The sequence below is a fragment of the Mya arenaria genome, chromosome 11 (genome assembly GCF_026914265.1).
Source record: "Mya arenaria isolate MELC-2E11 chromosome 11, ASM2691426v1".
NCBI classification, from domain to species: domain Eukaryota; kingdom Metazoa; phylum Mollusca; class Bivalvia; order Myida; family Myidae; genus Mya; species Mya arenaria.
In genome coordinates this window covers 18,825,203-18,852,109 of record NC_069132.1, presented here as the reverse complement: position 1 = coordinate 18,852,109, position 26,907 = coordinate 18,825,203, and the positions used below count along the sequence as shown (strand labels likewise).

Genomic DNA, 26,907 nt, shown 5'->3' with positions numbered 1-26,907 from the left:
TCATCGAAGAGTTTAAACTGTGTTCATAAGGAATTGAACATTAATTTACACTAAATGGTAATCAATCGTATGTACAAGTTGATAGCATAAATTTAAACATGTCAGTTTGTACATAGACACAAAGGATACCTAAACACTTTAAGTCATAATCTATTTAACATATTTTCTTGAAAGATCCGCAGTTTACTTAAAATTGAAATAGATGTTGTTCAAACGAGATATATAAGTAAAATCAAGTAATCATCAATAGTACAGTACAGTACATATACACACTATGAAGATGCCGTAACTATTACGAGTATCCGTGAAGTATCGCATAGGTTTCTATCTATATGACAAAACAGGTAAAATGCTATGTATGAGGGCAAATGAATTGAGATATTTTTATAAATGTTTACATTAAAGCATAAACATGAATATTGTATACAACTTGACAGACACTGGCAAACTCACATATATATATACATACTTATACATAGTTACGCAATACAACACGCAGTACCATTAATGAGTAAACAACCTATAGTCAGATAACCTTAAGTTTAAAAGGACTTTAACAATTTTTAATGAAAAGATCTTACACAAGTTTAAATGTGAATAATGAGTGGTTAAACATCGCGTTTTAAGGGAAAATAAATAAATGATAATTTAAAAAAATAAAAATAAATAAATTTAACCCAATGTTAGCATAGATACTATCTTAAAGATTAACAAAACCGATACAACATGCTATACTAAATCGACAGGTATGAATTAAGGCACAGGTAAATAGTATATGCACAATAAATTCATCAAAGCGAGACAGACATACTCGTACACCACAATGAAAAGGATTAAAGAGTATCGATGTAAGTGGTCATTTTACTGAGATACACTGGTCATCAATTAAAGCGTCACACATAGTACAGAAGCTTATTGAGGTCGTCTTCTGTACTCACACGGTGAACAAAACTGCTTCCAGGCATTTTGATTAAAATTGTTCCATCGTGAGTCTGTACTGAGTATACGTTTGGATTTGACTTGTTGCCTAGCCAGGAAAAAAAGTCGCGAGCGCTCCCTCGTTAGATCTTCGTTGACGAAGATGTTCTTGTAGCCCTTGTCCTTTGCAAGTGCACGAGATTTGTATAAGCGTTCTCGAGCTCTGTATGTGGCAAACTTGACGATAATATCGCGCGGACCCTTGTTCTGTTTGCCTGTGCGATGTGATCGGTCGATGTCGCATTTATCCATTGAGACACCAAGTTTAGCACAAAAGGTGAGGACATAATCATCAGTGTCCTCTTTGTTAGACTCGAAAGCGGTGTTTCCTACTGGTGTTTGGTTAACTTCAGGGACTCCAGATATGCGGAGGATGTTGCGTCTTGAGGAAATTTATTGTCTGATATACAAGAAAGAAACAAGATATGTAACTCAAACTTACCAGATTTTACGGTCGAGTCCAGATTTTTTTTAAGTTTCTTAATCAACATACAAACAATCCATTTTAAAATAGGTGACATGAAAAGAGGAGTCAATGCCCTTTAAAATGGTATGCAATATGTTGGTATAACTTAATTGTCTTATAGACAAACAGGCCAAATCCAATGTCACATTCTCGTCTTTTTCTGTAGTAAGAAACTGTACAGCAAATTCCAATTTTCAGTGTGTCCCCTTGTAAACAGGTCTACACACAGAAATATTTAAGTGATTTTATGCTTCGATAGAAAGAAAATACAATTCCGTTCCGATATCACAAAAAAACGCCACGATTTTATGAACAACAGTATCAGTCTTCAAACTAAATCCACTTTAAAATTTCGTAAAAGGCAGCCATATTCCTTCCAAGCGCTTAGATGATGATATCAAGCAAGTTTCAAGTTTTATTTTCATCATGACATATAATATGCATATGATATCACAAAACAATGAAACATAGTTCAGTTAACTTTATAGCAATTATTGCCGACTTCCGCCATCGTGGAACATTTTTTGTTATTGTGAAATTAGCGTTAGGTTAAATAACACTAAATTTTATTTTCTATCGGAGATCGAAGAAACTGGCGGCGGAAAAAATAAAAATAAAGTTAGGAATTTGAATCTTTTTCTTTTTTTTGGTTTTGCAAAATTTAGGTACGGCGCTCCCGTAAAACGAAAAATAAAAAAAACTCTGGCCTAAGTGGCATATTTCAAATCTAAGCATTTAAGGCTCACCAGGGGCTTTGCACTGTCCAGATAATACAGCCGGGCTAGCTCCGTGTCCTAATGCCAGGATCATTTATAGCAACTTTATCGTTATGCATTATCTTTTTCAATTGTTAATTTTAACATACAAGAAAATACTGTAATTTACACTTACCTGAAAAATGTGTAGTGAATGATAGAGAATAATAAGTGTCAGATTTCAAATCAAGGCATTTAAGGCTCACCAGGGGCTTAGCACCGTCCAGATAATACAGCCAGGCTAGCTCCGTGTCATTATGCCAGGATCATTTAAAGTAACTTTATCTTGTTGAAACGTTTCATACTTGACTAGTCCAAATAAACAGCAACTTCAGAGTCTTTGAAAAGTTTTGTTTTGACGATTCTTAATGTCCACATCCAACTTCTTCTCCTAGCCAAGAATGACATTTCAAGCACTAAGTTTATTTAGTTCAAATAATTGTACATTGAATGATTTTTACCATTTTTTGATATGGCACGTCACGTAGTGAACACTAGTACTATTGATCACGTCTATAATTTTCGACTTGATGTATATTGAGCTTCAAGATGACGCGCATCAGCTAGATAGTTCCAAATTGGCAATGCTATGTTGACAGAAGCTGATCAGAATAAGTGTTTAATGAAACACTTGTGTAATTATACACACTTGTGTGATTAAACAATGATATTGGCTCAAGATTATAAGTATCTTCCATGGCCGAGAGTGTAAGATTCATTCCGACTCGAGCGTAGGGTGTTTTGCGGAAACGAGGTTTACCGAGTTTCCGCAAAACATCCTGCGCGAGGGTCGGGATGAACTTATCTTACACGAGCGGCTATGGTAGATGCTTTTTCTCCCACCTCAGTTAAACAAAATTAAGTAAAAATGTATTTTTTTGCCGGAACTCTTTTGTACTTAATGAAATGATTGCGTACGGATATGCAATAATTCGTGGTTGTCATGGATATTCGCGCAGTGATTCTGAGTATGTTAATGGTCTGATCGGTCTTTAAATAGTTCTAAGAAGAGTGAAGCATTATTTCTTGAAAGCTGCGTGAAAACTGTTTTCTGGTGACATTTGAAGCGAGAAATAATTAACTCGCGTTCTAAATATTGCCACAAGACAAGGTTTCCATGATGCGCTACAGACGACAGTCTTCAACAAAGGAGGTAATTACAATGTGGTGACCATTAAAAGAAGTTCCATACGGGCATTTTATCTTCGCCCGTGGGCAAGATAAGAATTTCTAGCATGGTTAAATTAATGGATCTTCTTATCTGAGGTGGGAGAAAAATTATGTGAAACTTTTGTGTTTCTATTTTGCAATGCAGTGTTTAATATTGAAGTGTTACAGTTGAAGAAAATATTTAACAATGGTATGAATCAGATCAACATGGCATAAAGGGAACCAAATTATGCACTGGTCAGTCAATTATAACGCCCCCCCCCCCCGATCTGGGGAATAGCGGGGACTCTGACTTTCAGTACACTGTACAGCCAACACCGGCTAAATGCCATGCCATGCGGGGACGAACAGTTGGTAAAATCACCGCCAAGGTCCCTGCACCCCAGGGACCGTAGGTAAGGCCAGTTACCCGCTATATTTAAAGCAGACAAAACCACCGCATTCACCCGGCAATGCGGGGCCACCTGAAAAGCAAAAACATGACCCATTTCACCGGCTATTCCCTGTATATCCCCGGACCTGGGGTGGCAGTGGTTACAATTGACTGGTGCATTAATATCACAATTTTAAAGAAATACCCTACTGTACTGTATTGTCTGTAATATATGTTTTATGAGGAAAGATGACAACTGTGACACAGAATGCAAGTTGTTTCGAGTTATTATCATTATTTTTCACATCAATATTTGCAGCAATTATTAACATCTACTAATGGCACCAAGCAAAACGACGTTATTGTGTTTTGAAGTTCGTATTTCCGTGTTTTACTGCAACGTTCTTTTAGTAGTGGGTGACCTTTCACCAGTCATTAATTGTATTGCGTTAAATTCAGCCAATATGACCATAAGGTGATGATGTTATTCAATTAATTATTTTTAATTCTCCTTTTTAGCACTAACAATCCATTGTAAAACTCTAGTTTGATGCCTTAAATCCCATTTGACATCGGAAATTCCACGGACATGTGTTGATTCGTCCGCCATCTTGGATAAACCCGGTCATTTTGGGTCGTGTCATTAAATCATCATATTTTGATGATTCCACTTAAAGAGTCTACAGTATGATATATATTTAAAAATATTTCGATAGTTCAAAGTATTGAATTAATTCTGTTTAGCAACAATGTACTTCAGTATTCAGTTCAAAACATTTACGGATTTATTTTTCATGTCAGCTGATCATTCGGAGCTCTTCGGCCATTTTTTTCGATAAAATGGCCGAGGAGCTCCGAATGCAATTTTGTATTAATGTAGTGGAACTATTTACATGTAGTTGGCGATATTGGCGAAATGATTTATCAATATAAATATTTGATTTTAGTACCAATTGTCAATAATTTATACATGACCCACTTTTCTCATTATTCGCCCAGATATTTTAGAAAAAAAACTATGTAACAGCCAATTTAAATCAGCTGTGTATTCAAAACAATGATTCGAACTACTTACTGAGCGCACTGGCGTGCTTTGGCTGGTAGTTGAATCGGCTGATGTGCCTACTTAGGATGGGCCCTGAGGGGCACCGTCCAAAAACAACACATTGGTAACAACCGGCTATGAGCAACATATGTTACAAACTTATAATAATCATACGATTAAAGTTTATATTTTGTAGGATCTAAAAAACTTTGAAAAAAACGAATTAGCCTTTTCGAAGACCCATCGGTGAATGACTTCCACGCCGACTTTACCGCCAAAAGTGAGCTACACGAACGTAGTACCTCGTCACCTCTCTAATATAAAAGGAAAATCAATATTCCTCTATTCGCTAACCCAAACGTGGAAAACTGTCGCATTGCGGCAATATTTGATCGGTAATTGGGTAGTTTGCAGTGTTCATTCAGTCAGTTAGAAACCAGACGCCGAGGACTCACCACGAGTGAATCTCAATATCGAAAATGTTGAGTAGGTTATTCCTGGCTATCTTAATTAAAGAAAGTATGCGGATTAGAATTTACATTAAAAACAGTTTAGTATAAACATGCGAAAATTATTTGTTTAAGAACATTAACATTATCAAGCATAGCTTATAAAATAATCCAAAATTTAATAAATGATACAAGGATACTTTATGAAGGTATCCATGTACAAGTAATGATTTTGATTTTTTTATCTGTTATTATTTATTCGCACGACTTCATAACTATGTCCTTTTTAAATTGGGCGGGAATTCTCAGGTTTAAGGTATTCAGCCGAAATGTTTTTGCGGTCTTTGTTTCATATATGTGGTTACTAAGAACATGTCGCAATAAACTATCTGTTTTGTTCGTTTCTGCATTTCTTTGCTCGAAACAGCATGTTATATTGTCTTAATTTAAACCCTGAAAGTACTTTCGTGATGATTTATGCTTTTTTCAGGGTCATTTATGCTATTTCATGACAATGCCATGTCCATTTATGCTATTCCAGGACCATGCCAGGATCATTTATGCTATTCCAGGAATACTCATTTATGTTATTCCAGGAATACTCATTTATGCTATTCCAAGAATGATCATTTATGCTTTTCCATGATCATGTATTATATTCCGTGATCATAATATATATATATATATATATATATATATATATATATATATATATTTCAATGTCAGATTGAAATAGAAAATTCATGTAACTCAATTTTAGCATTAACACTCAAGAAATATCTTTTTAAGGTTTAATTTTCGTTCCGGAAATAATAGGAAGAACTGTTTCGGAAGTGTTCATTTTTGATATCAAAATTCTTGATCGTCTTTGTGTAAACAGGTATTCCAATATTGCATTTAGGGTACCAAACTGTAAACAAACTATCTTTTTAAACAGATACTCGGCCGTGGTAAACCAGCGGTTGACTAGTGTTTAAAGTTTTTTTTTAATATTTTACCACACTTAATATTGTTCATAGTTTAATTGTTGAGCGATCAATGTTTATAGTTAAAATTTGAACCCGCCCTCCCTACAATTTAAATTAAATCAATGGATTTTGTCTTATTAACCTTTTCTAAATTAGTAATGGATGCTGTGCTTATAAATTTTGTGTGTCATGTTCATATTGTTTGGAGGCTGCAGGTATAATATATACGTTTGTACCTCATTTGAATGAGTTCTTCGATTTTTAAAGGGAATTATTTTGGCTTAATGACTCTAAAAAACCTTTTTTCTTATATTTTATTAATTTTATATTTACTTCTAACTCTAGCCTGCATTCAATTCACCCAATCATATATATAGGGAATGTTATGTTAGTCGGTTGAACCGGCTAACATGATATTCCCTTTATTATAAACCTTCAAACTACTTCTGAATTAAAACAGCAAACCATGTTAACGTTTAAATTTCAACGAACCCACACTCACATAAGCAACTAGACAAAAATACCGATTAAGTATACATGTGCAATCCAAAATATAAATGACGTATGAATTAATTAATTCACGCGTCATTATGTGAAAAATAACGGAGACGGTTAGGTAAAAATAAGTAAACGGTTGAACTGGTAAATGTGAGTTTTATTCATGGAACTAATAACGTAAAGCACACTTAATCACTGTCACTATCGATTACACGAATCCGTATACGTGTTTTTTTTATTGTGGCGATCTCTGGCAGTGGTTGATAGTGATGTGACAGTTGAATAGCCGAGTGATTGAAGTGTTTGTGGATATTACCTCGGACATGTGTTTTGAGATATTGGATTGCATTGGGGTGGAGATGTCATCCGATCGTGCCGGTGCTGCCAACGTTTTATTGCTAAACATTTATTTACTTAATTAAGAACTGCTGTCATAAACATAACAACTGATCAATAATACCATTTCAACGATATTTTTTTAAATATAAACCAAAACCGACCTCTTGTATTGAAACGCTCCAAGGTATTGCATTAACATTTCTGTTTCAGGCTGAACAACTAGCAGAAGAACAAATTGCTGGTACGGTAAACTACATTTTGAACTTTTTTCATCGAACGAAGGTTAAGTAGCTTAATTAATGTTGTTTCAAGCTAGATACCACTGCTCTTAATTAACTTTTCGTTTTTAAGCTATTTTTGTTTACCTCAAGAAAAGATGCACCCCGACACAATATCGGCATTTGTGCTAGTTCATAGTTTTGGTTATGCTTATAGGTACTAAGAATTTAACAGTGATATTTGTTCCCCCAGAGTTCAAGGAGGCGTTCAGCCTATTTGACAAGGACGGAGATGGAACCGTCAACACCAAGGAGCTTGGCACCATCATGAGGTCCCTTGGACAGAACCCGACCGAGGCCGAGTTACAGGACATGATCAATGAAGTAGACGCTGACGGTAAGTAATGCGGTGTTGTAGTGCCATGTATATGCATTGTGTGTCACGCGTTATATTACAGAGCATGTTGTAAGGCACGTTATTCAGTGTGATATTTCCCCTATAATGCCATGTGGACCTGATGCAATTACGTGTTCATCCGAATGACATCACGTCACTAGATATTAATGATATCAGGTGATTATCGATATTATCAGATCATGTGATTCTAACGATGTTACGAGGTCTCTTCGTTAATTACTTTTTTGTGAAAAATTACAAAGCAATCATTGAAAAACACCCAAATTTTCAACATTTGCTTAGTACTGCTACATGACTCAATGCCGTTTTGAATGCTCCAGGTAACGGAACGATCGACTTCCCCGAGTTCCTGACGATAATGGCACGGAAAATGAAGGACACGGACAGTGAGGAGGAGATTAAGGAAGCCATCCAAGAATTTGACAAGGACGGCAATGGTTTTATTAGGTGGGTGTCGGAGCTGGCACTCTTCTGTACATATGTGCTGTTTCATTGCTAGAATTATGAATATGAGACACGCACACAGAAGCATATGTTTTCAATCTTGTTATTTTTTGGTGCATTGCAGGTCCGTTTCTAAATAAAATACATTGGCAATCGGGATAACTGTTTTGAATCTGAAATTATACAGTGAATGTGATTAGCAGAAAAGGACTTTAAGTATTTGATGTAACAACTACATTAATTCCTGTTTTTCCAGTGCGGCTGAGACCCGGCATGTGATGACAAATCTCGGGGAAAAGTTGACGGATGAGAAGGTGGACGAGATGATCCGCAAGGTGGACATTGACGGGGACGGTCAGGTCAATTATGAAGGTAAGTTGGACGGGGACGGGTTTGTCACCTATAAAGGTAAGTGCCTGGTGTCTTGAATGCTAGAATGGAGCGAATATTTAAGGGGCCCGTCTAGTAAACTTTGCGAGAACTGGCAGGTTCTGGTGGACGAGACGGTCCGCGAGTTGGACATTGACGGGGACGGTCAGGTCAACTATGACGGTAAGTTTCTGAAATGGGGGTGTGAATATTGACGGGGACGCACTGGTCAAATATGAGGCTAAGTGTCCGGGATAGGACGGGGGGGGGGTGAAAATTGAAGGGTACGCGCTAGTCAACTATGAGGAAAGATGCCAAGTTGTCGGGTTAAAAATGACGAGGACGGGCAGATCAACAATGAGGGTAGGTGCACGAGGTGGTTGTAAATATTGACAGGGACGGGTAGGTCAACTTTAGGGTAAGGTGCCAGGTGTTGGGAATAATATCGACGAGGATTGGCAGGTCAGCTTTGTGGGTTGGTTTCCGCTATGGTGGTGAATATTTGTAGTCGGTAGGTCAGCTATAATGTTAGATATCTGGTGAAGGGGCAAATATTGACGCGTACGGCCAGGTAAAATTAAAAGGTTGGTGATAACAAGTGTCGTTGATATTGACTGGTCGGGCAAATCGTGGTCTGTTATATAGGGCTATTGACGGGGACTGGCAGGTCAAGTATGAGGGTTGTGACCGGTAGTGGGGTGGATATAGACGCGGACAGGCAGGTGAAGTCTGAGAGCAGGTATTCGGGATGAGGATGAAAATTGACGGGGACGGGCGGTTCATCTATGAAGGTAGGTGCCCTGTGGTGTGATTTACTTTTGACGGAGATGGGCTGGTCAGCTATGAGGGAAAGTGTCTGTGATGATGATGATGGTGAACATTGACGGTGATAGGTAGGCCAACAATGCAAATAGCTGACTTGGATGAGGGTGAACATTTACGGGGACGGGCAGGTCAACTATGAGGGTACCTGTCTTGGATGAGGGTGAATATTGACAAACACAGTCAGGTCGACTGTGAATGTAATGAGGTATGAGGAAGCACATTGACGTGGACGGGCAGATTTACTATGTGCGAACGTTTCTTGGTTGGGGGTGAAATTGATGGGAAAGGGCAAGTCAGCTATGAGGGTAGGTGTCTAGGATGAGGGTGAACATTGACGGGGTCGACCAGGTCATCTATGAAGGTAGGTGTCTGCGATGAGGGTGAACATTGACGAGGACGGACAGGTCAGCTTTGAGGGTAATGATGGATTAGGGTGAACATTGACGTGCACAGACATTTCAATTATGGCGATAGATACCATGTCCTGGGGATGACTATTGAAGGGGACAGGAAGGTAAACTGTCAGGGAAGGTGTCCGGGATGTTGGGGTGGGGACGGGCTAGTTAACTGTGAGGTTAGTTATCCGAGATAAAGGTTAACATTGACTGGGACTGGTATGTCAACTGTGAGGGAAGGTGTCCGGTATGAGAGTGAACAGTGGTGGGGTCGACAGGTCAACTGTTAGGGAAGGTGTCTGGGTTGACGGTGAACTTTGATGGGGACGGGCAGGTCAACTGTGAGGGCTGCTGCCCTTGATAATGGTGAATATTGACGGGGACGGGAAGATGAACGATGAGGATAAGTGTCTAGGATGAGGGTGAACATTGACGGGGATGGGCAGGCGAACTATTAGGGTTGGTGTCTTGCATGAGGGTGAACATCGAAAGGGAAGGGAAGGTCTGTGACGGAACATGTCCGGTATGGGGATGAATATTGATGGGGTCGGGCAGGGGAAGTGTGAGTGAACATGTCCGGCATGGTGATGCACATTGACGGATCAGGCAGGTCAACTGTGAGGGAAGGTGTCCGGGATGAGGGTGAGCATTGACGGGAAAGAGCAGGTATACTGTGCGGGAAAGTGTCCGGGAAAAGGAAGAATATTGACGGGGCTGGGCAGGTCAACTTCGAGGGTAGATGTCCATCATTTCAACACCATTTTGTTGGCATTGGTCTGAAACTTTGTACATTTTACAATGGAAATGTAAACACATGTTCACAAATACATTACGGATATTTTTTGTAAGTAAGTGTTAGTAATGTTTATATAAAAAACTACAGAAATAGCCGAATAGTGTTTTGAATTACTTGTATTTGTATACTGTCACAAGTATAATAATGTCGCTGGTAGTGTTACCTTTCAATTGAGAATGAGTTAATTCTCTTGATTTTCTGTTATTTTTTCTTCAGAATTTGTGAAGATGATGAACAACAAGTGAGTCACCTAGACGGGTACAAATGACAAACACGTGTCAGGAATTTGAAAAACTGAGCTTTATCTACGGCAGTCATGTGTCATAAATCCTCATGCCATTTTCTCATTATATTTTCACTTGGACGACATAAAGCATAACATTGTAAACTAGTGTTTACATGTCCATTTGTTTTAACTGATTAATCATACTTGTTTCAACAACTGCATCATTAAATGCTACGTTGTTTTGTTATTTATAAAAAAATTGAGACATAAAATATTTTTTCTAGCTTGAGTTTGTTTTTCATTGTAATAATCATAACATCAAATTATACTGACACTCATTGTAAATGCACCGCTTAAAACAAATCATCGTTTCCGTGTAACGGTTGTTTCATCGTCATTTATTATCTCAATGAACAAGAACTACTTTTCGAAAGATTGAAAATTATAATTTCTATCGCAAAAATGATGTTATAAAGTGTCTTCGAATCAAACACAATAAAATGTAAGTCACACACACACGTATTATAGAAAATACTACAAGTGTTGTGTAGGTATTGTTCAAGGCATTTGGATGTATGGTCCTATTGTGAACATTTTGCCTTTATATAACGACGATTTCTTATGAGGTACTATACTGACGTCTTGCTGGCATCTTGCGACAGCCAGTATATTATCACTGGAATTGGAATTGTATATACCGGTATTGTTGTTAGGCAAAGGTGATACATTCGACGGCATTATTAATATGTTTTGCCGGTGATTCCTGAATTGTATGTTTTGCTTCTGACGTTGAGGTGCACGGAACAACATTTATTCGCTAGTTATGTGTTGGAATTGTACAATAAACCTAATTTGATCAAATATTAACAAATCAGTGTTAAGTCTGAATGTACTTTTCAAATCACAAAATGCAATAGTTGACTGTTCGAAGTTGGCCAATTTCTTTTCGGAAGTATTTTAATTCTATGTAGTTGAAAATACGTTCATGAATGATGTTTAGTTGTTTTTGATCGGCACATATTTGAAAACAAACTTCATTATCATCGTCATTTTATATATCTATATATCGTTGTCACCGTCTCGGAATTGGCATAGACACATTGTAACGATACCTACTAAAGGAGTATGTGGCCAAGTCAAAGGCCGTGCATTTTGTTTCCAAGGCAAATTTGAAAAACTATTCTGGGTATGATTTTACCACTGAAATGTACATTTATTGTAGGCACAATAGCTATGATGTGACATTTTCAGATATAAGTTATATAATCAAATTTATATCAGTGCCTTAATGTCACTCTGTTATGGTAAATCCAGAAAAAAACACACATCTTTTTACCAGATACTGAAGAGGTATATATTTTGAATCTTCACAAAAAGAAAGGTTTGTGCACCTTGTCAAAGCGTTCCAACGAGATTGTGATTCTGGTTTTATGAACAGGGAGAGCCAGCTTGGTCAAGTGACCATGTTATGACCGGAAGGTTACCCCGGTAGAGTTGACGACACACTACCAAGAAATTCTTTACCTGATAGCCGTAACTCGGAAAACAAACGAAACACGTAGTTGGTTACGCTCGGTCGTTTATTGTGTGATCACAGGCTGCTGCTATGTGTGTTTTAAGTGGACTGTCGGAAGAATATGGAGGGCCGATGGTTCTATATTCTTAACTAGTTTTCACAAAGGGAAATTGGAATAACTTGCGTAATTGTTCGGGCGGGCTTGTCGGAAGGCAGCGTCAAAGTCAACTTATGGATCGAATACTTTAAGCTAGGTTTGACATATAGTGACCAAACTTGGTACACATGAAGCATTTATGGACACCTTTCATGGCATTGCGTTTGAGGCCTAATAGGATCAACATCAAGGTCAAAGTTCCTATTAAAAGTTAAATGGTTGGTATTGAACAGCTTAAGTTAAGGTCGACATATTGCGACCAAGTTTGGTATATATGAAAAGTTTATAGAGACCTTTCATGAAAATGGTGTTTGGGTCAAGGTCAGTGTTACTAGGAAATGAAAAGTGGTTAATACTGAATTACAGAAGTTAGGGTTGACAAAGTGTGACCAAACTTGATATACGGGATGAGTTTATGGGGACCTTATATTGGATTGCCCCTTAGGATCAAGGTCAATGTTACTAAAAAGATAATCCTTTGATACTGAAAAACGTTAGTTATGGTTGACATACTGTGACCAAACCTGATATGCAGGAAGAGTTTATGGAGGACTTCCATGGGATTGTGTTTGGGGCCCCTAGGATCAAAGTCACTGTTACAAAACTAGAAGAAAGCAGTTGAAATTGATTCTCTTCTGTCAGTCATTAAACACTGGTTGTGTCTCATCGCTGTTCTAACGATAGCTCTGGTCTGTTTTGCACTTCGTTCGAAAACGGGGAGAGTGTCAACACATTTTGTCTTAATGAGTGTTTTAACTAGTTCTCTACCCGGCCAAGCGGTACACGAAGAACATTGCTGTCAAATTTGAGTGTTATAACGGAGTCGTTTGAAGCGAGTCACAGTCAGAACTTTAATGAAAACATCTTGATGGAGTGGAATATAATATTGTATTATTTAGGTAAATCAGTATCTTACAAAGTGTTTTCAGTGAATCGTTTGCTCTACATAGATCAATGGCACGTTCGGTATGCTCCATAAACCGTATACTACTGTCGTTCGTATACCGCCAAACAGTATGTAAACTTCCCCCTTTATGAAAGTAAAAAGTTGAATAATAAATATAACTTACTGTCGCATTGCGGTAAAATTTAAACGAATCGTTGATCGGGTAGTTTGCGTTCATTCAGGCAGTTAGAAACTGGACGCCGAGTACTAAGGAGGGAATCCAAATATCGAAAATGATGATTGATTTTTATCAGATTCTGTTAATAAAAGAGAGTATGATAATTAAGTTGTAAACCTTTTAAGTACATGCATGCACAAATAATTTGTTTAATAGCATTGACGTCATAACGTATTGCTCAAATAAACCAAAATTAATGACAGGGAGCAAATAAATCATACTTTATCAAGATATCCGTGTACAAGTAATAATTTTGATTTATTTATATGTTATTTTTCATTCGCACGACTCGATAATTATGTCTTTTATAAGAAGCGGTAGAATTATCATGTTTGACTTTTCGTATGTGTTTATTTTTATGCCCCGAAGTTTGGCATATTACAATAGCACCGTCCGTCAGTCCGTACGTCCATCTGTCTGTCCGTTGGTGTGTCCGGCTCAACTTCTCTTGTCCTGGCTGTGACTTTCTCTAGTATTGAAATATTTTAAAATAAAATGCCCTAAGTGTTCGGAATTGTCAGACGATGTGTCGCGAACAAGACTTGTGTTCCTACCTTTAAGGTTTAAGTCACACTAAAGTGTTTGAATACTATGCAATGCTGTATATGAGGACATAGAGTATAGGTGGTCGGGTCCGGGATGAAACTTTCTTATGTATGAACATATTTTAAAATAACTGGCCAGATGTGTTTGACATACAGAGACTACGTGTCACCAGCAAGACAAGTGTCCCTTCATCAAAGTTCAAGGACACATTTAGTGTTTAAACACTATGGAATGCTGCATAAAAGGACATATAGTAAAGATGGTCGTGTTTTTTCTATGGAAAAAAACTTTATAAAAAACTTCCCACATGTGTTCGACAGATAAAGACGATGTGTCGCGTACAAGACATGTGTTTCTACCTTTAAGGGCAAGGTCACACTTAATATTTGACTACTATTGAGTACTGCACATAAGAAGATAGAATATAGCTGGTTGTGTCCGGGCTGTGACTTTCCCATGTATGGACAGATTTAAAATAACATGTCATATTTGTTTGACATATTACGTCGTAGTGTCACGTGCAAGACCCGTGTCCCTACCTCTTTGTTCAACGTCACACTAAGTGTTTGAATAAAACGGAATGCTGCATAAAAGGACATACGATTTTATTATATAAGTGGTCATGTCCGGGCTGTAACTTTCTCTTGTATTGACATATTTTAAAATAACTTACGACGTGTGTTCGGCATATAAAGACAATAGGTCGCGTACAAGGCTTGTGTTCCTACCTTTAATGTCAAGGTAACACTTAGTGTACAGTGGCGTAGCTACATATAGGCCTTGTAGTCATCGGCATACAACTTTTTTGAAAAATTACAAAATTTAAATAACATCTACAAGCAATGAAAACTAATAGCTGCTCGTACACTTTGAACTACTCAAATGTTTGCTTTCATTTAACCAAATTTTGGTGTTCATTTAAACAACGTGTATGGTGTATTGCTTGATTTCATATTAATCATTGCATATATAACTAACTGTGTGAAATGCACATATAAAAGTCCCAAAACTCACATAGAACCATCGGGCCTACAAGTTTTTTAGGCCTAGCTACGCCCCTGGTGTATTATTACAATGAAATGCTGCATATAAGACATAGAGTATAGGTGGTCGTGTCCGTTCTGTATCTTTCCCATGTGAGGACATATTTAAAAATAACTTGCCACATGTGTTTGACATACCATGACAACGTGTCGCGTGCAAGACCCGAGTCCCATCCTCTAAAGTCTAGGTCACACTTAGTGTTTATTCACAATGGAATGCTGCATAGCTTACTCTGTTGAGTTTATAAGTTATTAAACTTATACATTTATGTTCTGGTTTTGTATTTTCTGCGTTCCAGCTTCAATGCTTTGAACATATATAATAACTTTCTCATTTGAATGAGTTCTTAGATTTTTAATGGGAATTATTTGATGTTGGCTTAATGAAATAAAAAAGCTTAAACTTGTTTTCTTATATTTCTTTGACTTTAGGTTCATTTTTAAGACTAGCTTACGTTCATTTCACTCACTTATGTAGCAAAATGTTTGAACTAAGACACTAGGATAATTTGAATTTACGACCAAAGAAGACTTCTAGTATTGACACGCCCCAAGGTATTGAATTTACATTTCTGTTTCAGGCTGAACAACTAACAGAAGAACAAATTGCTGGTACGGCTGTCTACATTTATTTTTTTATCGAATAACGCTAAGGTAGATTTATAAAAGTTGTTTAAAGCTAGCTGCCATTGTTCTTAATTATTTTGTTTTTGTTTATATGCTAATATTCGCATAATCTCAAGAAAAAACGAACCCACGACACAATATCGGCATTTGTGCAAGTTCATAGTTATGGTTGTGCTTATAGTTATTCTGAGAATTTAACTGTGATAATTGTTCCCCCAGAGTTCAAGGAGGCGTTCAGCCTGTTTGACAAGGACGGAGATGGAACAATCACCACTAAAGAGCTGGGCACCGTCATGAGGTCCCTTGGACAGAACCCGACCGAGGCCGAGCTACAGGACATGATCAATGAAGCTGATGGTAAGTAATGCGGTGTTGTAGTATCATGTATCATTATAGTGTGTCGCGTGATATTAAAGTGCGTAATTATAAGTCTCGTTGTTCAGTGTGACATTTCCCCTATAAAGTCATGTTGTGCCGGCAATGTTTGGTAGCGTTATTTTTTATAAAAAAGACGTCACGTGGACCTGATGTCATTACGTGATCCTACGAATGACATCAAGTCACGAGATATAAATGATATCACATGATCTTCGGAATTATCAGATAATATTCCTCTTAAAATGTTACATGGGCTCTTCATTATTTACTCTTTCTTATAAGGTACAGAGCATTGGAAAACATTAGTTTTGCATTACTAATACATGTTTCAATGGCATTCTGAATGCTCCAGGTAACGGAACGATTGACTTCCCCGAGTTCTTGACGATGATGGCGCGAAAGATGAAGGACACGGACAGTGAGGAGGAGATCAAGGAAGCCTTCCGGGTATTTGACAAGGACGGAAATGGCTTTATCAGATGGGTGTCGGGGCTGGCTCACTTCTGTAAATATTGTTGTAGTTTCAATGCCCGAGTTATAAACATGTGTCACACACAAAATTCTGATTATGTCGAAGGCAATTCTGTTTACCTTGTTGATTGCTTCTTACGATTGAGCACATTGAATTAAAACAATGCTATAATATTGTTGTTTGTGTTGGTTGTGCTCCACCCCGTGTCGCTCGTGTAAAATGCACAGCGAATTGCACATTGCATTTGTTATTTTGTTAGGAAATACTCTTTATCATTTAGATGCTTTGTTTCGATCATTGATAACTGTTACAATGTTGCCATGTCGTATTTAGAAAAGAAGAATATTCAATCTTTTCTTGGTGCATAGCTGGTCCATTTCTCAACGAAATACATTTGCAATCGCGATAACTTTTTCTGAATCTGAACTTATACAGTGACAGTGCTTAGTATATTTTCACGAATTTAAGTGTTTGTTGAATCAACTATATTAATTCCTGTTCTCCAGTGCGGCTGAGCTCCGTCATGTGATGACAAATCTCGGGGAAAAGTTAACGGACGAGGAGGTGGACGAGATGATCCGCGAGGCGGACATTGACGGGGACGGTCAGGTCAACTATGACGGTGAGTCTCCGGGAAGGGCGGGGGTGGTGTTGCGAATATTGACGGAGACACACTGGGAAAATATTAGGGTAAGTATCCGGGAAAGATTAGGTACCCAGTGGACGACAACGGGCAGATTAACTAAGAGGGTAGTTGCACGGGATAGTAGTGAATATTGACAGGGACGGAACTTTGTGGGTAGGTGTCCGGGATGTTGGTGTAAATTTGCACATCGACAGGTCAGCAATAATGTTAGATATCCGGCGAAGTGGCAAGTATTATTGAGTACGGCCAGATAAAATTTATGGGTTGGTGTTCACAAATGGGGTTGATAATTATTGACTGGTCGGATAGATCGTGTTCTATCGTATAGGGATATTGACGGGGACTGGCAGGTCAACTATGAGGGCTGGTGTCCGGTAGTGGGGTGGATATGGAAGCGGACAGGCAGGTGAAATCTGAGAATATGTGTCCGGTATGAGGATTAAAATTGACGTGGACGGGCAGTACAACTATGACAGTAGGTGCGCTGTGGTGTGGTTGCCTTATGACGTGTAAAAATTATAAACTGTGAGGGATGGTGTCTGGGATCGGGGTGAACATAAACGGTGACGGACAGGTGACCTATGAGGGTAAAAGTCTGGGATGAGGGTGAACATTGACGAAGACGGGCAGGTCAACTGTGAGGTTAAGTGTTTGGGATGGGATGAAAATCGACGGGGATGTGTAGGTCAACTTTGAAGGAAGGTGTCCGGTATAAGAGAGTGAATATTAACGTGGACGGGAAGGTCAACTATGGAGATAGGTATCATATGTTGCGGTTGACTATTGGCGGGAACGGGTAGGTAAACTGAGAAGGTATCCGGGGTTAGAGTGATATTAATATTGATGGGGACATGCAGGTGAACTATGATGGAAGGTGTTCGGGATGAGTATGAAGATTGGCATGGACTGCCAGGTCAACTGTGGCGATAAGTACCCTGTGGTAGGGTTGTGTTTTGACGGGGACGGGCAGGTAAACTGTTAGGGAAGGTGTTCGGGGTGAAGATGAACATTGACGGGTTCGGACAGGTCAACTATGAGGGTACATTGTACGTGTCTGGGATGAGGTTGGACATTGAGAGGGACAGGCAGGTCAACTATGAGGGTATGCGTCCGGGGTGAGGGTGACCATTGACGGGGACGGGCAGGTTAACTTTGAAGGAATGTGTCCGGGGTGATGATTGACGCGGACGGACAGACGGACGGAAACATTGTCGGGGACGCGCAAGTACTATGAGGAAGGGTGTCCGAGGTGAGGATGAACATGGACGGGGACGGGCAGGTCAACAATAAGGGTATGTGAACATCATTAACAAACAAAACACTCTTTTGTTGGCATTGGACTATGAATATTTTAACATGGAAATGTGAACATCTGTTCACAACGACATTACGCATATTTTATGGGATGTAAGTGGAACAGTGTTTGAATTATTCAAGTTGGTAAACTGTTCCATGTGTAATAGCATGTATCGCTGCTAGTATAATCATTCAATAGAGATTGAGTTATTTTTGTATTCATTTTCTTTCTTCAGAATTTGTAACGATGATGACCGGCAAATAAGTCAGGTGACGGGCACGAGCTGCACATGACAAACACGTATCAGAAATTCGACAAACTGAGCTTTATCTACGGCAGTCATGTACCATAAATCCACATGCCATTTTCTCATTATATATTTACTTGGACGACATGAAGCATAATATTGTAAACAAGTGATTACATTTTCATGTGTTTTAACTGATCATTCATGCTTGTTTCAACTACTGCATCATTAAATGCTACGTTGTTCTGTTATTTGTAAAAAAAGTTTAAGAAATACCATATTTTTTCTTTCTTGAGTTTGTTTTTCATTGTAAGAAGCAAAACATCAAATAATATTGACGGTCATTGAAAATCACAAAAATGATGTTTATGTGTGCCTTAGAATTAACCACATTAAAAATATAAGACACAAACACGTGTTATAGAAAATACACACTACACGCTGTTATTTGTTATCCAAGTTTTGTGTCTGTAATCTGTATTGATTAAACCATTTGATTGTATGCTCCCACTGTGATTGCCAGTTTTTGTCTTTAAATGATATTTTTTGTTTTGTGGTACTATACTCACGTATATTGAAGACGTCTTGCGTGCGCCAAAACATTGTCACTGGGATTGGGATTGTATGTGGTGTTGCTAGGCAATGGTGATACGACGTATTCGACGGCATTATAACTACGTGATGCACGTGATTCCTGAGTTTTATGATTTGCTACTGACCTTGAGGTGCACGGAACAAAACATGTTCACAAGTTATGTGTTGGATGTGTACTACGAACTTAACGTGCTCGATACTGTTGGACCACGGTATAATAATATCAAATCAATTTTCGGTGCGTTTACGTTGACTGTCAATATTTACAAATCAGTGTTGAGTCCGAATGTACTTTCCATTCACGAAATGCAATAGTTGGCTGTTTGAAAATGGCCAGTTTCTTTTCGGAGGTATTGTAAAACTAGGCAGTTGAAAATACGTTTTATAGGCGCATAAATGATGTTAAGTTGGTTGTGATAGGCACATATTTGAAGAACACCTACCTTGCCACCGTCGATTTTATATCCTTGTCATCGTCTGGGAATTGACATGGACAGATGTACCGATAACTCCTAAAGGAGGACGTGGCAAAGTCGAACGCCGTGCATTTTGTTCCCAAGGCAAAATTTGAAAGCTATACTGGGTTCTTTTTCACCACTGAAATGTACATTCAGTGTAAGCACACTATCAATTTTGTGAGCCATTCAGATATAAATAATACAATGAAAATTATATCCGTGCTTTTATGTCAATCTGTTGTTGTAAATTCAGAATAAACAACATTTTTTCCACCCGGAACTGAGCAGGTATATATTGCAACTTCACCAAGAGAAGGGTGTATGCACCGTTTCAAATCGATCCAACGAGATTGTGGTTCTGGGATTATGAAAAGGGCGATATGTATGGTGATTTAAAGGGGTGAGGTATTAAGTGTTTGACCATATAACATACGGTTATAAAAGAAAGTAGTCGAGGATAATCTCAATCTATATCCTTTGTTATTGGGTTGATAGATGATCGTTGTGCATTTACAATACAAGTTTAGTATTCATGTTAGTATAGTGACTGTATTTTATGTATATACAATGTGTAATAAGATTGTAATTTTTCGTACGAGTTGTCTTTATTCGGCAGTTCAAGAGAAGACCTTCTTACTTGAACAGTTGTCGCTTGGTTGATCGACCATAGTGAGTCATGTTCGGAAGGTCACTCCGGTAGAGCTGACGACACACTACCAAGAAAATCTTTACCTGATAGTTGTAATTAGGAAAACAAACGAAGCTCGTAATTGGTAACATTCGGTCGATGACTGTGCGATCACTGGTTGCTGCTATAATTGTCTTCCGTTTTGCACTTCGTTCGAAAAAAGGGCGAGTGTCAACACCATTTGTCTTTATTAATGTTTAACCAGTTCTCAAACAGGACAAAATAAAACAGTAGACGGAAAACATTGTTGTCAAATTTCTGAGGTTTAGAACGGAGTCGTTTGAAGCGTGTTTATAGTCAGAATTATAAAGAAAACATCTTGAAGGAGCGCAATACTAGTTTGGTTAGTCAGTATATTTATTACACTATTTTCACATTGAATCGTTTGTCCTAAATATATCAATGGCACGTTCGGTATGCATCGTCAACCGTATTATACTGTCGCACGTATACCACCATTGAGTATGTTAACTGCCGTATGAATGAAAGTGAGAAATTTGAATGATAAAAAGGACTTACTGTCGCATTGCGGCAAACTTTGATCGAATCGTTGTTCGGGTAGTTTGCTGTGTTGATTAAGTCAGTTAGAAACCAGACGCCGAGGACTCACGAGGGAATCTCAATACCAAAAATGGTGAGTGAGTTTTATCTGATTTTTTTAATAAAGCAAGTATTCGACTTGATAACTATGTCCTTTATAAAAAGGGCGGGAATTCTCAGGTTTAAGGTATTTAGCTGAATAGTTTATGCTTACTATATTTGAAACTCCATGTTTCATATATTTGGTTACTAAGTACAAGTCGTAATAAACTATCTGTTCTGTTCGTTTCTGTTTATGTTTTTCTATGTTTAAAAGACCATGTCATATTGTCTCAATTATCCCCATGAAAGTATTTCAATGATCATTGATGCGTTTCCATGATCATTTGTACTATTCAAGGACCATGCCAGGATCATTTATGTTATTTCAGGACCATGTCATGATCATTTATGCTATTCCAGAAATTATCATTTATGTTATTCCAGGACCACGTAATGATAATTTATGCTATTCGAGGGCCATGCCAGGATCGTTTATGCTATTTCAGGACCATGTCATGATCTTTTATGATAGTCGAGGAATGATCTTTTTTGCTGTTCCAGAACCACGCCATGATCATTTTTGCTAATCATGGGTCATGCCAGAATCATTTATGCTATTACAAGACCATTCAATGATCATTTATGCTATTCCAGGAACGATCATTTATGCTATTCCATGATCATCCATGCTATTCAATGATCATTTATATATATTTCGATGTTATTCAGGAATTTTATGAAACTCAATTTAGCCTCAAATTAAACTGAAAACCTGACATAACGTTTGAGTGTTTACTTTCCTTTTCGAATATAATATGAACAACTATTTCGTATGTGTTTATTTCAGATCAAAATTAGAAATTCTTGATCGACTTTGTGTAAACAGTTATTCCAATATTGCATTTAGGGTACCAAACTATAAACAAGAACTTTTAAAAAGGATTCTCGGCCGTGGTAATCCAGTGGTTGACTAGTAATTGCATATTTGACGACAATAAAGATTGTTAAATATTTTAATAATTGAGTGACCATTGTTAAAAGTAAAAATTTGAACCCGCCCTCCCTTCATTTTAAAGTTAATTAATGGGTTTTGTCTGATTATTGTTTTCTAAATGTGTAACGGATGTTGTGATAATAACTATTGTGTGTTATGTTCATATTGCTTGATTATTCATGATTCGTATTATTTGTATTCATATTGTTTATGTATCATATCGTATTTAAAACATGAATTGTTTGGAGGCTGGATGTGTAATATTTTTGCATAATTCATATTGTAAAGCCTTTTTTTTTCAAAATTTGTTAAACTTATTAATTAATTGAATTCCTTTTTTTTTCAATGTTCCAGCTTCAATGCCTTGAACAAGGATAATTTTAAGCATGTTGGCTAAACGAAATAAGAAACTTAAACCTGTTTTGTTATATTTCTTCGACTTTATGTTCATTTCTAACATTTGCTTACGTACAACTCACTCTATATGTAGCAAACAATTGAAACTATGACACTAGGATAATTTGAATTTACGACCAAAAAAGATCTGTATTGACACGCCCCAAGGTATTGAATTAACATTTCTGTTTCAGGCTGAACAACTAACAGAAGAACAAATTGCTGGTACGGTTATCTACATTTTGATTTTGTTCATCGAACAAAGCTAAGGTAGTTTAATTTAAGCTGTTTCAATCTAGCTGCCATTGCTTAATCAACTGTTTGTGTATACGCTATTTTCACATAATCTCAAGAAAAGACGCATCCCCGACACAATATAGGCATTTGTACAAGGTCATAGTAATGGTTATGCTTATAATTATTCTAAGATTGTAGCTGTGATTTTTGTTCCCCCAGAGTTCAAGGAGGCGTTCAGCCTTTTTGACAAGGACGGAGATGGAACCATCACCACTAAGGAGCTGGGAACCGTCATGAGGTCCCTTGGACAGAACCCAACCGAGGCCGAGCTACAGGATATGATCAATGAAGTGGACGCTGACGGTAAATAATGTGATTTGGAAGAGTACCATGTATGATTATAGTGTGTAGCGGGATATTATAGTGCGTGATTGTAAGTCACGTTGTTCATCGTGTGACATTTCTCTTACACGTCATGCGGAGCGAAAATGGCAGAGAAATTACGGATGTAGTCTCGGTTCGATATAATTCATTGAGATCACGGCTTACAAGTCGTTTTAGGCAGGATATTATTAAATATGCCGATAGCGTTTCACAAAGGAGATTCTTTCCTTTTTGCTATCGGCTATTTCATTGGTTGGAAATGCTTATGAATATTCAAGATTTACGAAGTTTCCCTAGCCAATTTGCCCAGGGTCTCATATAGGTTATGATACGCTGGGGTGCCGAGGATGTACTACTACATGATTCAATTGCGTTCTGAATGCTCCAGGTAACGGAACGATTGACTTCCCCGAGTTCCTGACGATGATGGCGCAGAAGATGAAGGACACAGACAGTGAGGAGGAGATCAAGGAAGCCTTCAAGGTGTTTGACAAGGATGGAAATGGTTTCATTAGGTTGGTGTCGGGGCTTGCACACGTCTGTACATATCGGTATTTTTTTCAATGCCAGAATTACGAGTATAAGACACACACAAATCTGATAATGATAGAAAGTTAGAAACAATCATGTGTGTCGTGCTGGTTGTCCTTCACCCCGTGCCGCTCGTATATAATACACAGTAAATTGCACACTACATTTGTCATTTTGTTAGGAAATATTCTTATTATTTAGCTGTTTTGTTTCGATCATGAATAACCATGTCAAATTTAGAAAAGAAGCATTTTTTCAACCTTTTTATTTTCTTGGTGCGTAGCTGGCCCGTTTCTCAACGGAATTCATTTTCAATTGGTATAACCTTTTTCTGAATCTGAACTTACTATGATACAGTGCTTAGCAGACTTGAACGACTTTAAGTATTTTCTGTAAAACCTACATTAGTTCCTGTTTTTCCAGTGCGGCTGAGCTCCGTCATGTGATGACAAATCTCGGGGAAAAGTTGACGGACGAGGAAGTGGACGAGATGATCCGAGAGGCGGACATTGACGGGGACGGTCAGGTCAATTATGAAGGTAAGTTGGACTGGGACGGGTTTGTCACCTATAAAGGTAGGTGTCTGGTGTCTGGAATGCTGGAATGGAGCGAATATTTAAGAGGACCAGCTAGTCAACTTTGAGAGGACGGACAGGTTAACTATGACGGTAAGTCTCCGGGAGGGGGGGGGGGCGAATATTGAAGGGGACGCACTGGGCAAATATAAGGGTAAGTATACGGGATGGGGGGGGGAGGGGTATGGACGTTCTGATCAACTATGACGATATGTGTCCGGATGTTGGGGGTGCAAATATTGACGGAAACTCATTATGATGGCGGGTGCACGAGATGGCGTTAAATATTGACGGGGACTCATTATGATGGCGGGTGCACGAGATGGCGTTAAATATTGACGGGGACTCATTATGATGGCGGGTGCACGAGATGGCGTTAAATATTGACGGGGGAGAGAAGGTCAACTTCAAGGGAAGGTGCCCTTATTATATTATTTGCTGATGGGCGGTTCAGCTATAATGAAAGATATCCGATGAAGGGACACTTATTTTTGTGTAAGGGTGGATAAACTTGATGGGATAGTGTTCACTAATGGCGTTGATATTGACGAGACTGGCAGGTGAAATCAGAGAGTAGGTATCTGGGATGAGAATGGACATTGGCGGCGACGGGCAGGTCAACTATGACGGTAGGTGCCCTTTGGTGGGGTTGACTAATGACGGGAACGGGCAGGTAAACTGCGAGGGATCGTGTCCGAGATGAGAGTAAACATAAATGGGGATGGGCCGGTCAACTTTGAGGGAAAGTATCCGGGATGAAATTGAACATTGACGGGGACGGGCCGGTCAACTGATAGAAGGTGTCCGGGCTGAGGTTGAACATTGGCGGGGACGGTCTGGTTAACCATGAGGGAACATGACCGGGATGAGGAATAACATTGACGGGGACGGGGAGCTTAAGTGTGAGGTAAGGTGTCTGGGATAAGGGTGAACATTGACGGGACGGGCTGGTCAACTGTGAGGGAAGGTGTCCGGAATAAGGATTAACATGCACGGGACGGACTGGTCATCTGTGAGGGAAGGTGTCCGGGATGAGGGTGAACATTGACGGGACGGGCTGGTCAACTATAAGGGAAGGTGTCTTGGATGGGGGTGAACATTGGCGGGGACGAGCTGGTCGAATGTGAGGGAAGTTGCCCGGGCTGAGAGTGAACATTGACGGGGACGGGCAGGACAACTGTGAGGGAAGGTGTCTGGGATGAGATTGAACATTGACGGGGACGGGCAGGTGAACTGTGATGGAAGGTGTCTTGGATGGGGGTGAACATTGGCGGGGACGAGCTGGTCGAATGTGAGGGAAGTTGCCCGGGCTGAGATTGAACATTGACGGGGACGGGCAGGTGAACTGTGATGGAAGGTGTCTGGGATGAGGGTGAACATTCATGCGGACTGGCTGGTTAACTGTGAGGGAAGGCGTCCGGGATGAGGGTTGGCTGCTTAACTGGGAGGGAAGTTATCCAGGTTGAGGATGAAAATTGACGTGGACGGGCTGGTCAACTATGATTGAAGAAGTCCGGGATAAGGATTAACATTGTCTGGGATGGGCAGGATAACTGTGAAGGAAGTCCGGGATGAGGGTAAATATTGACGGGGATGGACAGATGAACTATGAGGGTATGTGTCCGGAATGAGGGTGAACATGATCGGGGTCGGGTATGTCAACTATGAGGGTAGTTGTCCATTATTCAAATACTCTTATGCTTGCATAACTCAGAAACTATGAATGATATTGACATGAAAATGTGAACACATGTTTACATTGTCCTTAGGCATATTTTATTTGATGTTGGTAGAACAGTTCTGGAAAAAGAACGTATTGATGTTGGAAAAATGTGACAATTATAATAGTTGACGCTGGTAGTATAACCCTTCAAGTATATTGTCGAATTAAAGATTGAGTCATATCCCTTGACGTTTTGTTTAATTTGTCTTTAGAATTTGTGAAAATGATGATGACCAAGTGAGGGGCGTTCGGCAGATAGCGGACACAAGCTGCACATGACTGACACATGTCAGGAATGTGAAATCTGAGCTGAATCTACTGGAGTTTGTGCCATAAATCCAAATGCCATTTTCTTAATTATTCATTCAATTGGTACATTTTCCAGAACGACATAAATCAGAGATGCATTATCAAGTGATTACATATTGTTGACTGATTATTCATATTTGTTTCGATGCTTTGTTATTTGTAAAATGCTTTAAAAATAAAATGTTTTTCTAGTATGACTTTATCCTCCTTCTTTTCTTGTATTGTCTTTTTTGCATTGTAATAATCATTATAAATAGAATGACGGCCAGTGAAAAAAGGTTATTTCATGTTCATCTATTATCTAAATGAACAATAATTATTTTTCGAAAGTATTGTTTCTATCACAAAAATGCAGCATGTAAGCTTTGCCTAAGAGTCCAACATATTTAAAATAGTTCACAAACAAGTGTTTTAGAAACACGTCCCACATCCGTTATTTATGGAGGCTATTCGTTGCCAAAAGTCCAGACGTGTATGTGTGCATTTTAGGTTTTTAACATTGATGATTTACCAATTTACATTTTACAACCGCCAACTCATCGGTTGTATGTTTACACTTTACACTGCACATTTTCATTTTTTCATTGTCCCAATTGGAGTTTAATTCTCGTTGCATCTATTCAACAAATTCATTCTGTGAAAGTCACATGC

The 26,907-nt window shown here is 38.6% G+C and overlaps 1 protein-coding gene and 1 pseudogene across 1 annotated transcript; both read left to right on the top strand.

Annotated features, from left to right (window-relative positions):
• The window catches only part of LOC128208385 (EF-hand calcium-binding domain-containing protein 6-like), a 71,803-nt pseudogene extending 45,353 nt beyond the window's left edge, over positions 1 to 26,450 (top strand).
• On the top strand, positions 15,683 to 18,802 carry LOC128207410 (calmodulin-like). Its single transcript, XM_052910302.1, has 5 exons — positions 15,683 to 15,730; positions 15,965 to 16,102; positions 16,476 to 16,608; positions 17,102 to 17,217; positions 18,774 to 18,802. Exons 2-5 carry the CDS (start codon positions 16,039 to 16,041, stop codon positions 18,800 to 18,802), a joined length of 342 nt encoding a protein of 113 aa, XP_052766262.1. The 5' UTR covers positions 15,683 to 15,730; positions 15,965 to 16,038.
• Positions 26,451 to 26,907: the final 457 nt, after the last annotated feature.